The sequence below is a fragment of the Cryptotermes secundus genome, unplaced genomic scaffold (genome assembly GCF_002891405.2).
Source record: "Cryptotermes secundus unplaced genomic scaffold, Csec_1.0 scaffold929, whole genome shotgun sequence".
In the NCBI taxonomy this organism is placed as follows: Eukaryota; Metazoa; Arthropoda; class Insecta; order Blattodea; family Kalotermitidae; genus Cryptotermes; species Cryptotermes secundus.
Window position 1 is genome coordinate 66,793 of NW_019725015.1, and position 13,990 is coordinate 80,782.

Genomic DNA, 13,990 nt, shown 5'->3' on the forward strand with positions numbered 1-13,990 from the left:
CTTTAAATTGGCTGAGACGTAATACTGCTGAGTGGACAGATTGGCAGATTGCATTTTGGAGATGATGTTGGCTGACAGAGTGTTAATGTACTGTGTGCTACACTCTTGACTGAAACCATACTGTCTGCTTCCAGTAACATTCAATAAATATTCTACCTGTGGAACACAGTTCTGGGAATGGCTGACGTGGATGGTCTGGGATGATGAGGTCTCTGTGGACCCAGTCTCGATAGTCGACTACTGTTTTCTATTGCCCGGTAGGCTCCACCTCCATCCTCATCTGAACTGCTGTCCGATGAGTCGAATGCAATGTGCAACTGCAAAACAACACATACATATCTCATTAATTTGGCATGGGACAGATGGCAGTTCAGAATGCAAATCAACATGGCAGTGGAGGTGGAAATATTTCAATTAAGTTTTTCAATTGCCACAAAGGGTTTGAAAACTTTCATTAATTACACCTAGTAAAGGAATCAGAACTTAGAATATTTTCAGTGCTGGATATTCAAATAAATTTGAATTCAAACATACATGGATACAAATACTGCTGCTACGTAAGGGAACCATTATTCCTGGCTGGAAGTCTAAAGTGAAGTTTATTTTTTTCAGATTTCTTTTGGATTCAGACTAAATGAATTTTTGTGCTCAAAATGCTTAATAAAAACTAAGTTCTTCGCTTGTATGTGTTCAGATAATGCCAAGCAACAGAACAAAAGGTCAGGCCTGGCTTCTCCCCAGTTCTCCCTCAAGTTCAACCCCACCTGACCACTAGTGAGATTGTGGTGGAAAGGGTGGTACTGGAGCAGGAGTCACTTTGAGTTTGCTTCAATCCACTATTTCACCATACCCAATTATCCCCACCACTAAAGGTGTAAAATACCCCTGATTAGGCTTCACATTATCACATCCTCAGTCTTCATGTTTGGGGTTTCTTCTCTAACTGATTAACACTGTCAGTTACTCAGACATGTTGATCTGCCATCAATACATATCACAATTTAAAAGAAAAAATAATCTAAAAATGTTAAGTCAATATAAAATATCCAGGATAAGGAACAATCACAATGTATTTAACACATTTTGAGATGGAACTGTTGGTCTAGCAGTGATGTTCTAGATTTGGATTTCAGAGATGCTCAGTTTGAGTCTCAGATGCATCACCACCTATCCTGATTGAGGTTCTTAAAAGGTTTTCTCACTTGTTCCAGGCAAATGCCAAGACAGTACCTCAAGTAGGTCATGACCATGTCCTTCAAAATCCTTTCCAATTCATCTATTATCCTACAATTCAGTGCTATATAATCTGTAATATGGTATCATGAAATAACCCATCAAACAAAATAAAATTCAAGGAGTAGTAACCCAGTGATGAAGAAGAATGTATCAGTGCTTCTAAACTAAATATCAGGCAGATCCAGTACAGATACTTTCATATGCATTATGATTCTCTATATCATTAACTTACTAAGAAGCCATTTGAATCATAAGCTCTTGAAAACCTCAGAATAACAGAGTGAGGTTGAGATAAAGTTGTCCCTGTGCTTAATCAATTAAGCACTATGTCATGAAATATGGAAGAGTGGAGGTATAGCTCCCACAATTCTTGACCTTGCACTAGATGGAGTTTAGTGGTCAGCTTCATGCCCTGGCTGCTCTAACCATGGGGAAAGCATGCCCTGCACCCACTGGATAGGAGGTGGATAGGCCCCAGAGCCGATCTGGACATTGTGGAGTAGAAAATAATCTACCCCTACTGGGAATTGAACCCAGTCATCCAATTTGTAGCCTGTCACTATACCGAGTGAGCTATCCCAGCTCCCCAGAATAACAGAGTACTGTAATATTTTCTTGAGAAGTGGACTAAGGAACCTCTTCCCATTTTGTCAGCAAGCTATTCAACACTGATAGCACAGAGGGACTTACCCCATCCTGTCGTGGCAGCGCCTGTGGCCGGAAGTCAGGGTCTTCCTGTGGGCATACGTCAATCATTGTCCACTTCTCCAACAAGGCCTTCCAGTGTTGCTTCTCTTGGGCACTGCAGTGTGGGTTCAGAACTATGCATACCCACAATGCACCTACGGGAAGAGAGAGAGAATTAGAGAAAGGCACGTTTGGGATTTAAGTTCATGTAATGCTACAAACAGCTATGCAAAGCCCCAGCAGATCTCACATATCTATACAAAAAACAAATAAAAAAAAAGAGCAGCAAACAATAAGCTTCTCTTTCTTTGACATGCAAGGCCCTGTACGTGATCCAACTTTTCAGGCATTCATGATCATCAGTAGAGTTTCGTTTGAAATTCTAAAGGGGACAGACCACTTAAGAATCCTAGACACAAAGGAGAATATTAAAATGGATCTTAAAGAAACAGATTGTGAGTGTGTGGAGTGGATTCTCAGGGTAGTGTCCAGTGGCAAGTCCTTGTGAACACGGTAATGGGCATTTAGGTTCCATAAAAGGTGGAAAATTTCTTGACTACCTCAGCAACTGTTGGCTTCAGAAGGACTCTAACCCATGAAACCTATCTGCTTCACACGCGTCACATATTTGCCTCAAAATGAACCACTTTGAAAAAACTCATTCACAAGTCAATACCCATAAAAAAAGTCAGTGTGCCCCACATAAGGGTCATACTTTTGTCAATATTTTTCTTATTGGCTCATACCAGGTTCCTTCTCTCCTCCTCTCCTGGGGTCTAATGGCCATCTTCTTTGTAACTTGCCTAAATAATCAAGCTTACTTATGAATCTACAGCCTTCAAGCCTGGAGATGGAAGCAGTAGGATTCCCCAGAATGTCAGTATCTGCCCGCAAAACTACACAGCATCATGACCCAGATCACATCTTAAGAATTCAGCAAGTCTGTGTATATTTTTGTAACTTCCCATAGATATTGTCTGATTTTTAAAGCATTATGGCCATGATTTTCAGAGTAATGGATTAGGCATTTGGGATAAAGAAAGCAAGAAAGGAAAGTGCTTGCATCATATGTTCTTTCATCATTGTTTATATCACAATTTATCATCCATAAGAGTGAAAAAAAGAGATCATAAAAGGGGGTAGATATGTTAGAATGACTCAGACTAGTTTGAAATCAGCATAATGTTTCCAGTGTTATCCCTTGTGAACTGCTGACCTTACAGATGGTATACAAATATAAACTCAATCTCTCTCTGGCATTCACAGAACTGAAGTACCTAATAATCACCATTTATGACTATTCCCACTGAGAGGTTAACCCTTTCCATCTTTTTTTTTATTGCAACCCTCGCTTCTACCACCTAAACTTAATTTGAATAAATTAAAAGAAACGACTTTAGTATGGATAAATACAAAATTCCTGCCATCTGTTTTTCATAGTAGCAGAAATTCCAAAGATCAAAAACAGAAAAGATATTGTCGCGTATTGGGCGTATAACGCGACAAATAACTTCACGCCGTATTTGGTATAGCGAATTTTATTTCACATTCGCTCTTACAATCACCCAAATTACAGATTCACAATTACTATACTCCAAATGCCACAATACAACTGACTGGTTGCTGGCTAACTCGGAACTAAATCGGAGGTAGCTCGAGGACTGACTCGNCTGACCTGCCACAAACCAATTGCCTGTCATCTCATGCACAAAGCCAACAATCTCTGTAACAGCTAGATCCACCGTCATGGTGGTTTGGTGCTCTGGGTTGTGACGTCACTGTAATCCTGTAGGCGGACACCAGCCACACAGTGTCTCAAACTTCAGCACTGATCCTGAATGCATTCCTCCAAAGAGAGCAATGCACCTACAAGACTGCATGGTGTCACAACCCAGAAGAGAACAATCTGAGCTATGTGAAACTCAGTAGACAACACCAAATCTGGAACCATGTGATTCTGTATATGTAAAATATATATGAAACAATTTTAAAGACCAAAACACAAGTTCTCAAAACCATCATAAATTTCCCATACTACATTCATTCTCCCCAAAATGAAATATTTTGGTTTCATCTGGTGTTACACACTACTTAATAAAAGGGTCAGATGCCTCCTGGTCATCAGGGTATGCTGAAGTATTAATCATACAAGGCCACTTACTAGCTTCTGTTTTGTGTTACTGTAAAACACATTCTCTTATTGTATGGGAACAATATGTAAGAACCTTACATGAGAACAAAATTTCTAAAACCCCATTCATTCATACCTAAATCCTGTCAGTTTTTCCAGCTCTGGGGGTGTGCTTCAACCACATTTTTTAGCACAACTTCCTGATGTACTGATATTTGAGTAACTAATAATTCCCGCTCAATACAGTGCTGTGAAAACCACATCCTGACTACAGTATGAACTAAAAGACCATTGTTAAAAACTGGAAATTTCCGATTGTGGGCATTTGGCAGAGGAAAACATTTCATAGTAAGTTTCTGAACATGCATATACACTTAGTTTTAATTTCACAACTACTGCATTTGTCCAAAATTGGACCGGAATGTACTTTACTGAACATCAGACTCAGTCCAACAGATTATGCACATTAAGAAATTATGCAGACAATAAAACTCTCTTTTTTTCTTTCTGTGGTTGTTAACACATTACCTCTTTCTCTATACGTAGAGCATGTATATTCAAGGAGATGGGCAAAAAAATTTGAAAGACACAATGCTACAAAGACCTATTCTAATGGCTGACTATATTGAACAGGTAGAGATGTTGTATCCCCTGTCCCAAACCCCTTACACTTAGCAAGAGTGCAGCAAGTGCTGTCTGATGACAAGAGAGGTGAATACAAGTATGAGACAAACTCTCACCTTTGCGAATAAGGAATTGAGCTGCTTGTTGGCATTATAGTAACTGCCTTGGGACAGGTAGGACTTGACCTGCTCACACACTTGTTCTTCATCCAAGTGCCAACTGTGATCGTCGTNTGTAACACAGTACCTCTTTCTCTATACGTAGAGCATGTATATTCAAGGAGATGGGAAAAAATTTGAAAGACACAACGCTACAAAGACCTATTCTAATGGCTGACTATATTGAACAGGTAGATATGTTGTATCCCCTGTCCCAAACCCCTTACACTTAGCAAGAGTGCAGCAAGTGCTGTCTGATGACAAGAGAGGTGAATACAAGTATGAGACAAACTCTCACCTTTGCGAATAAGGAATTGAGCTGCTTGTTGGCATTATAGTAACTGCCTTGGGACAGGTAGGACTTGACCTGCTCACACACTTGTTCTTCATCCAAGTGCCAACTGTGATCGTCGTCCGCACTCGCTCCTGCCGTCGGATCAGGTGCACCTGGCAAACCATTACACAGCATTATGATGCACCGAATGCTGGATTTATGCATAAGCTAAATAAGCTACAGCTTAAGGAATCAAAGTTTGATGAGTCTCCAAACACTGAGAAGAAATGAATTACTGAAGAGCCAAACAAAACATTCTCTTGTTACAAGTAACAATGGCTGACTGCATCTAGTCTGTTTGGCATGATGGAAACAAAACATAAAGGGAAATAAACAGAGAAGCAGCAGTGTTCCTTGCTTTCAGTTTTGGCATGACTGTGTGACTGCTGTCAAGTGCATGGCAGTCTTTGTGTCTCTGTGCAGTTCTGCACACACAATGATGCATCTCAGTCTTTCACAAACATTTCACGCGTAAATCAACACTTCTTAGCAATTTAACAGCATTCATCTTATCAATATATGTTACTTCTTAAACAAAATATTTTGTTGCATTTCTTTAAATATCCTGTGTCACAAAAACGAGTCAATGTATTTATTCAGGCAAATATCTGTATAGTTTTTTAATCACTCCATCTATAATACTGCTTAAAAAAGTTATACAGCCTTATCATCATCATCATCATAGCTTCCAGCTTCCAGCCCTGGCCATACAGTTCCTAAAATGCAGCATTCCTCTACAATACGAAAATTATAAAAATGGATAATATAACACCATTATAGGTTGTTAGCTATGAAGATCACTCAACATACTCCATCCCAAATTACAGGCCCAGTTAGCCTCTTACTTACTCATTATAAGGCTATTCATTCTTATGGAGGTTTAAGAAAAGTTTGTTCTAGTGGATTTACATCTGTTATTTTCTTCTAGGGTTTCTGCCAGGACACAGAAATGTCATACTCGGCTTTGTGCCATGTGAAAATGACAATTATAGTGGAATGGCAAAAAAAAATATATAAAAATATTAACCTTTTCCTGATCTAGTAACTGAGAAAACACTCAATTACATTATCTGAAGATCTTGGAGACATATAACTGATAGAATATTGCTGGAAACTGATAATTATGAGAAATGTTTCATCTTTCACATGTTCTTAGGAGAGAAAGTGTTGATTCAGCATGGCAGTTTTGAGTTATTACAAAAAAAGAAAAAGAAACATATAAACAAAACAGGGGCACTAAGAGTTCAGACATTAATTCGGACAAGTAAAGGTAAAGCTATCCTTGTAACAGGCCTTGGAGCCCCATAGGGTTGCAAGATGTCAAGGCTCCCACATTTTCTAGACAATCAGCTCACACATGCCTGAGAATGCTCACACCATGCAAGGATTGGGGTTGTGCCAAGGCCGGTTTTTGGAACAGTCGAAATAGAAGGTTGTATTAATGCATCTATTAGGAATGCCACTATATTCTGTCTATTGTCCAGATGTAACTGGGGAATAGCTAAACAGATTTAAAAACACTGATACTGGGGAGTTATACAGGCCTACTGCATATATATAAGTTCACATATTTTAATTTTGTGGGCCACACATGCTTTGGACCCTTCAATCTTCAAAATAAAACTGACTAGAACGAGCAGTCTTTTCATATCATATAAGACATTTAAAAGTAACTCTGGGGGAGGGCCACGTCATAGCTCAAGTGGTTAGTCGCTGGCTTTCCACCACAGAGGCCCGGGTTCGATCCCGGGTCTGGTCAAGTGAGATTTGTGGTGGACAAAGTGGCGCTGGGGCAGGCTTTCTCCCAGTACTTCGGTTTCCCTTGCCAATATTCATTCCACCAATTACTCCACAATCACCCTCACCTATCATCTGGGGCTGGTACAATAGGCCAGAAGTGGCCGCAGTACACGGGACTTAGTCCCACCACACTAGCAATAAAAAAACTTTGGGGAATCGAAACCATGACCTTCTTACACTAAATATTAGCCATGCCTTTGCGATTTGACCACTTTCACTACTGCACAGACCCAAAACTGTGCAAACATGGGTACCAAACTGTGTCTGGCTGACGAATGAATTAGAAGAAAAGGCCACTGTATATACCTGGTATTTGATTTATCTCAGAGCGCTGCTGAAGTATTTCATCGGCCAGTTTCTGAGCGGTTGGCAACACTTCGGTGTGGTGTTCGGATATGAGGTACTGGATGAACTTCTGCAGCTGCTGGCGGTCCATCTGCAGAAGGGTCTCTGTAAAAATAAAGAACAACATCAAGTAAACATACACAGAGGAAGGGCGAATGTCTCTGCCAACCCCAGCCAGCAATAAACAGCTTCCCTTGTTCAGCCTGTGTGGATGAGCTGTCATGACCAAGGCAAGATAACTCCGTTTATTTTATACACCACACAAACAAACCAATCACCCACACTCTCACTGAAATCCTAGGGGGGGGGGAGTGTTTCTGGAAAGTTCTGCTGCCGAAACTGGCGAATGGAGATCTTTGTTCTCAGGGCATAGCCCATCTGCCCAGCGGCCACTGGCTCAAAACTCAGGGATATCATTTGAAATTCTGGTGCGTGGATTCTTTATCGCACGTGTCACATCACGGTTCTGGCAGCACCTCACAGCATACAGCACAACGAGGGGAAGGATTTGGAGTCGATGTACTGCCCCAGCATTCGAATGAAGGAATACCACGAAAAGAACAGAGCAGTTTCGAAATGAGCACTTCTCGAATACAAGCATAAAATCCTACCTCTACACGAACCGCTCGGTACGAATTATTTTTAATTTTATTATTATTACTATTATTATTATTATCACCATCATCATCTTCTTCCGGGACACGCAGTGGCGTAGTTGGTTGAGACACTATACTACAAGCCGGAAGGTCGTGGGTTCGATTCCCGGTGAGGTCACTGGATTTTTTAATTTATCCAATCATTCCATATCACTATGGTCCTGGGATGACAGCCTCTAACAGAAATGAGTACTAGGAATCTTCCTGGGGGTAAAGGGCGGCCGGTACGTAAGGATGTGAATCTCACCGCCATCTGTGAGCCGACTGTCTAGAAAATGTGGTAGCCTCGGCGTCTCACATCCCTACGGGCCTCCAGGGCCTGTTACAGGGATAGCTTTACCTTTTTTATCATCATCATCAGTAGTAGTAGTAGTATCTTGTGGAGTGTGGCCGTGTAGCTCGGCAGAAGTTCACGGGAAAATGTAATGCCTCCATCTTCAGGGTGGATGATAAGCTAAGGAAGCATGAAGCAGGCACCAATTCGCCTTGCTTACTGCTTGCTCGGCATACTTTCTGCCCTGCAGATGCAGGCAGTACGTTCTTCTGAAATTCTTCTACCGGATTACACGGCATCACATCCCATGAAACAGTACTCTTCTGGAATGTTGAGTGGACGCTGCATACCACCCGCGGCTGGGACGGCCTCACTAAGTTAACTGTCAAGTGTAAGGTTTGGGGTATTCCCCGGTGTACGTGTACATATTTCTGTTCTTAGAAAACAAGTCTGACAATAAACACCCATGTAACACCACTTAGTCAGCAACTCCCGATTCTAGGAACAAGGTGAACAGAATTCCGAACAATACAGACAAACCGGGTCGCAAAGTATGAAGGCACAAAACGCTGGTGTTTGTCTGGAAGGTCTGGAATACGCGCAGTAATGAGTTAGTGTACCAAATCGTTAATACTGCTCTGTGTTTCGCATGATTCTCAGAATAAACATACCGGTTGGTTTGTGTAAATGAGAAAGTGTTTTCTGTGAGGTGGAAACGTATAACCTTATGTGTCAGACATACGATTTTTTGTCATGCTGCCCTCCTATCTCAAGCAAGATACTGCTCCTTGCTTCTCACGCTGCCCTCCTATCTCACGTAAGATACTACCCCTTGCTTCTCATGCTGCCCTACTATCTCAAGCAAGATACTACTCATTGCTTCTCATGCTGCCCTACTATCTCAAGCAAGATACTACTCCTTGCTTCTCATACTGCCCTCCATCTTTCAATCCATCAAAATCAAACATCTTTGCTGTAAAGGCCACCAGGTTATCTTTCTAGATTTTGAAATTCACCGCTGCATCATTAAATGAGAATTCCCCGGCCCCTGTCTCAAGCCACTACCTCTAATAATAACATCTTCACTTTTGTAGTGCCCTTACCGCAAGCGACAGACCTGACGACGACCTAGAAAAACCATGCTTCTGCCCACACCCAAAATTGTTTCTCTTTGCTTCCATGCCCCCCTTTTCACCTGCTCTAGTACTATTCTTTCTTATACTTCATCCGCTATGGGAACAAGTGAACGTCATCGCCAGTCAGTGACGTACATCATTACGTCATTATTCGAAAGTTGCGATATTCTGTTTCTGAACATACTTCCAGTGTTCACATGCTAGTGGGAAATTCAAAGATTTTTAGCCAGGAATTTTCTTCTCTGAGGTTGCCTATACGACACATGACGTACGCTGGTTCGCAGAGTAAATGGACTTTCTCTCTTCCCTCTCTCTTTCTGTCCCCAGGTTTCAAACAGTTTACTCCATTTACGAAGTTCAAGACTTTGTCTTATTGATCTCCGATTAGTCCTCGAGCCCATAATGACATGAACAATGGCGACACTACGTGGTCCGCGTACCACACCAAGCAAACAGTATTCGATTTGCGGTTCTCGAGGACAGTATAATCCTACTTCGTCTCGCTCTTAGACTACAAAGATGAAGGTGTATGTTCCTCCGAAACGTCCGTGGACGTCAACCAAACAACATAGGGTTATATAACCCAGATGATCGTACTCTTCAACAAGCTCATCAGATAGCCATCTGGGATGTGACGCCGTTTCGTAGTTTCCAACGTTTCGGAGGAACCTGCTGCTTCCATCGTCTTGGCCTATTAAACTACAACATTCACAGCCTGACAACGGAACAACGGACGAAGCAACCAACAGATTAAAGAAGATTACTGTCCTCTGAGATGTGACGCCGTATAGTCTGGTGAATTGTTATCAACGTTTCTGCCAAACATACTGCCTAAATCTTAGGGGCATAAGAGTAAATAAGAGGCAGAAAGTTCCTCCGAAACGTCGCTTAAGGCATACCAGACTAAACGGTGTCATATCCTTGACGTCAATGATCTTAAAATTTACCGCCGTTAGAACCTCAAATGTCGGGAATCATGACCATATTTTGCTGTCTCAAGTCTCTGAGAGTCGTGCAACTCTACCCCACCTGAGTGGCAACCCCCAAATTAGGCAGTCAGGCCAGCATAATCCCATCCATGACACACACGAAAGACCGCTAGCTCGCTGACGGAATGATCCAGTAAGGAGTAGCAGAGCACCTAATGACCTCACACTCAACACTGAAAATCATCTGAGTGAATCCCTTGAAGTTCTGTGTGAGCACAACGCTCCCTATTCCAGACGCCTGATCAGAGGGAATTCCGGGGGATCTGGTCCACAGGCAGCACCAAGAGCCGATCCCTACGCTGTACCCCACTGACAGGCCAAGCGATGCGCTGACAACTGAAGAAGATATGGAACCTGACGGAACACCATAAATATTGTCGCGCTATCGAGTTGCGGTTTGGACTGGTAACGAGTCGTCACTACACAGAGCACTATCACACAAAGACTAGTGTTCTCTGTCAGTCTTCCAACAGTGGACGCTCACATCCTTGCAGGCTGGCGGCCATCTCACGCCAACAATCGCTGTTTATTCTAACAATCATACAGAACACATAAATAAATTTTGCGAACAAAATGTCGCGTCTCAGAATATTAAAACAAGTGGTATATATAGTTACCACCGTGCTGCAGAAGGATGACATACAATAATGTAGGTCAGAAAAAAACAAACACAATGACCTTTGCCCTTTGACCTTAAATCACGCGACAAAAGGGCCGACAGTTTATCGTTACGGGGGCCAGGGGAGGGGGTTACATAAGGCCCTGCCGGCAGCTCCCCTTTAAACTTGTGTGGTAAGGGCGAGATTTTAGTCTGGATCGATACGCCGTGTCGGTGGGTCCACGCCCCCCAGCACTGCGGGAGAGGTCGCTCTAAGACGGATCTTTTTTTTTTCTTCCCAGAGATGCTATCGTGCTTGGCCGTAGAGGGCGACTCTGCTATAAAACTTGTCAAATTGTGATGGAATGGAGGGTGCTTGGTGTGTTGTACTATATACACTGAACATAACAGGGGTGACCCACTCGGCTGAAACAGAAACATTCAAGTGCATGCATAGACCAGGCACTAGTTTCGGAACCTGTGGACACACGGTATCCTATTACCTCTTGAAACCCAGTGGTTTATATATGCACCACCTGCTTTCACATATTAAAACTCTGCATTCTTCCCAGAAAGCGTATTTCTGTGTTCATATGGTTTTCGCAATACACAGAGACTGTTTCCCTAAACAGAATCAACCGGCTGGTCTTTGTAGCGGAGACGTAATGTTTCCTGTAAGTCGTAGGCGATGAAAAGGGAACCCAGTGCCTGGGGGTATAACCGGGCTACCCTGTCCCTGGATTATATAAATACAGGGACCTGGCCCTCAAGGTTGAGGGAGTCTCGAATCTGAGACAGTAAAATTGGGTCATGCGTCCCATGGGACTCCGACCTGAGAATGATTGCACTGACGAGGACCAGAAGCAATTGTAAACGACAGACCCATCCTCTCGTCAGAGGGAATGTTACATAAGGACTATAACCGCAAGTCTTCAGTCGGGAAATAAAATTACTCTGGTCGTGAGTCTCGTGAGGCTTGTCGCCAAGACGAACTGACTGGCGGTAAACCGCCAGTCGTGCAGTAACTCTGACCCTGTCACTATTTAAAGGATTAACCTTTTGAAGCCTGAAGTACACCTCTGTTATGAACGTTACTGCACTCTTGCATGTAGCACCGTGTAGTGTGATAGAAAGATACCAATGTTCCTGAAGATGGAGGCAACAGGTTCTTCCGAAATGTTACTTGTCTACAAGACTATAAGAGGTGGCAATCCAGAAGGCGTAACATTCACTTCCACCGTCAGGAGAGCATTGCATCTACAAATTCACGGAGTCAGTACGTTGCTCCGACATGTTGGAAACAACCTACCACACCCCGGATGATCACATCTATTTTTTATTGCTAGTGGGGTGGGACTAAGTCCCTTGTACTGCGACCACTTCTGGCCTATTGTACCAGCCCCAGATGATAGATGAGGGTGACTGTGGAGCAACTGGTGGAATGAAGATTGGCAGGGGAAACCGAAGTACTCGGAAAAAACCCGCCCCAGCTCAACTTTGTCCACCACAAATCCCACTTGACCAGACCCGGGATCGAACCCCGGGCGCCGCGGTGGGAAGCCAGAGACTAACCGCTTGAGGCATGGCGCGGCCTATGAACACATCTAAGTACGTACACCAACCACTGATGTTGTAGCGTTTAATGCAAACAGCTAATCCCGTTGCGCGACAATATCATGGGCAACTCCTGCCCAGCAACTGGTAATCATCTCTGGGTGTGTGTCACCACTGGAGCATCAATAGAAGTTGCCAGATTCTATTTCCAGCACAGGAAGGGAACCGAAATCGCCACACCCGGATATATAGTTAAACCTCCCACGAGGTCGCCTATTCATGGCATGACGAGTACATATGCTTAGAAACGGTACGTTAATTATGTCCTGGCTTATTTAACGATGCTTTCAGTATCGAGTTCATATAGCGTCAGCAGGGGCACGCGGTAGCGTAGTTGGTTGAAGCACTATGCTACAAGCCAGAAGATAGCGAGTTCGACTCCCTATGAGCTAACTGGATTCTTCAACTGACTCATTCCTTCAGGCCTCACTATGGCCCTGGGGTCGATTCAGCTTCTAACAGAAATGAGTACCAGGAATCTTCCTGGGGGTAAAGGGGGGCCGGCGCGTAAGGCTGACCTCACCTCCATCCGTAAGCAGAATGACTAGAGGAAATGTGGGAGCCTCGATGTCTCACAAGCCTGTGGGCCTCCACGGCCTGCTGCAGGGATACCTTCACCTTTTTATAACGTCAGATGGTAGGATGACAGATGTCTAATGAACCGAAAAGGAGATTACGGAAGGCGGTCATGATCTAATGGAAATACTATACAGGAAATGAGAGAGGCCACGGAAAACCTTCGTGAAGATAGCTGGTGTCCAGGCCGAGATTTGAACCGAGCTCCTCTCGTGTACAAGTCTACAGCGTTATCGCTAGACTAACCTGCTAGAGTCCACCTGACACTGCGTACTGTGCCGGTAACATACGTGTACGAGCGAATAAAGAAACAGTCTAGGTCGGTGCACGGCTTGCATAACTGTGGACTTTGCCGGAAAACGAACCAGATTTTACACAACATCGACGTAGTCCGCCTCCTGGACGTTCGGAAACCACTGCCTCTGACAGGAAGCACAAGTATCGGCCGTCTTCTATCCTTGTTCGAACCCAGACTGGCGTTCGTTCCGTGACAAGTTTAAATCTGGAAGTTAATTTCTATTTTACAATTGCTGAAAGGTGAAACTGACGGCTTGAATTTCGAAAAAGAAATCGCTACAGAATGTCCCCTTGTACAGCGAGGTCACATTTTATGCGAATCTGAAATAGTGAGACATAAAAATATTAATAAAGTCTCACTTTGTGCGCAAAGTTTGAAACAAGGTGAAACCCTCCGCCCCCCAAAAAGAAATAGGCAAGATTCGCATGTTTCAAAACTACCAGAAAACTTGAATTATGAGTCTCTTCAGGAACGCATCCTCGCATGAAATGCGACCGCGCTGTATTATCAATTACGAACGAAAACAGGAGGTGA

At 43.2% G+C, this 13,990-nt stretch overlaps 1 protein-coding gene across 1 annotated transcript in view; it reads right to left on the bottom strand.

Moving 5' to 3' along the window:
• LOC111863261 (zinc finger SWIM domain-containing protein 4) overlaps positions 1-13,990 on the bottom strand; it is a 209,536-nt gene that overhangs the window by 20,347 nt on the left and 175,199 nt on the right. Inside the window, exons 4-8 of the mRNA XM_023849422.2 lie at positions 7,277-7,420; positions 5,135-5,283; positions 3,790-3,880; positions 1,927-2,078; positions 157-317 (exon numbers count right to left, since the gene is read on the bottom strand). Of these exons, the coding sequence (XP_023705190.2) occupies positions 157-317; positions 1,927-2,078; positions 3,790-3,880; positions 5,135-5,283; positions 7,277-7,420 (697 nt within the window). The remainder of the gene's footprint in view (positions 1-156; positions 318-1,926; positions 2,079-3,789; positions 3,881-5,134; positions 5,284-7,276; positions 7,421-13,990) is intronic.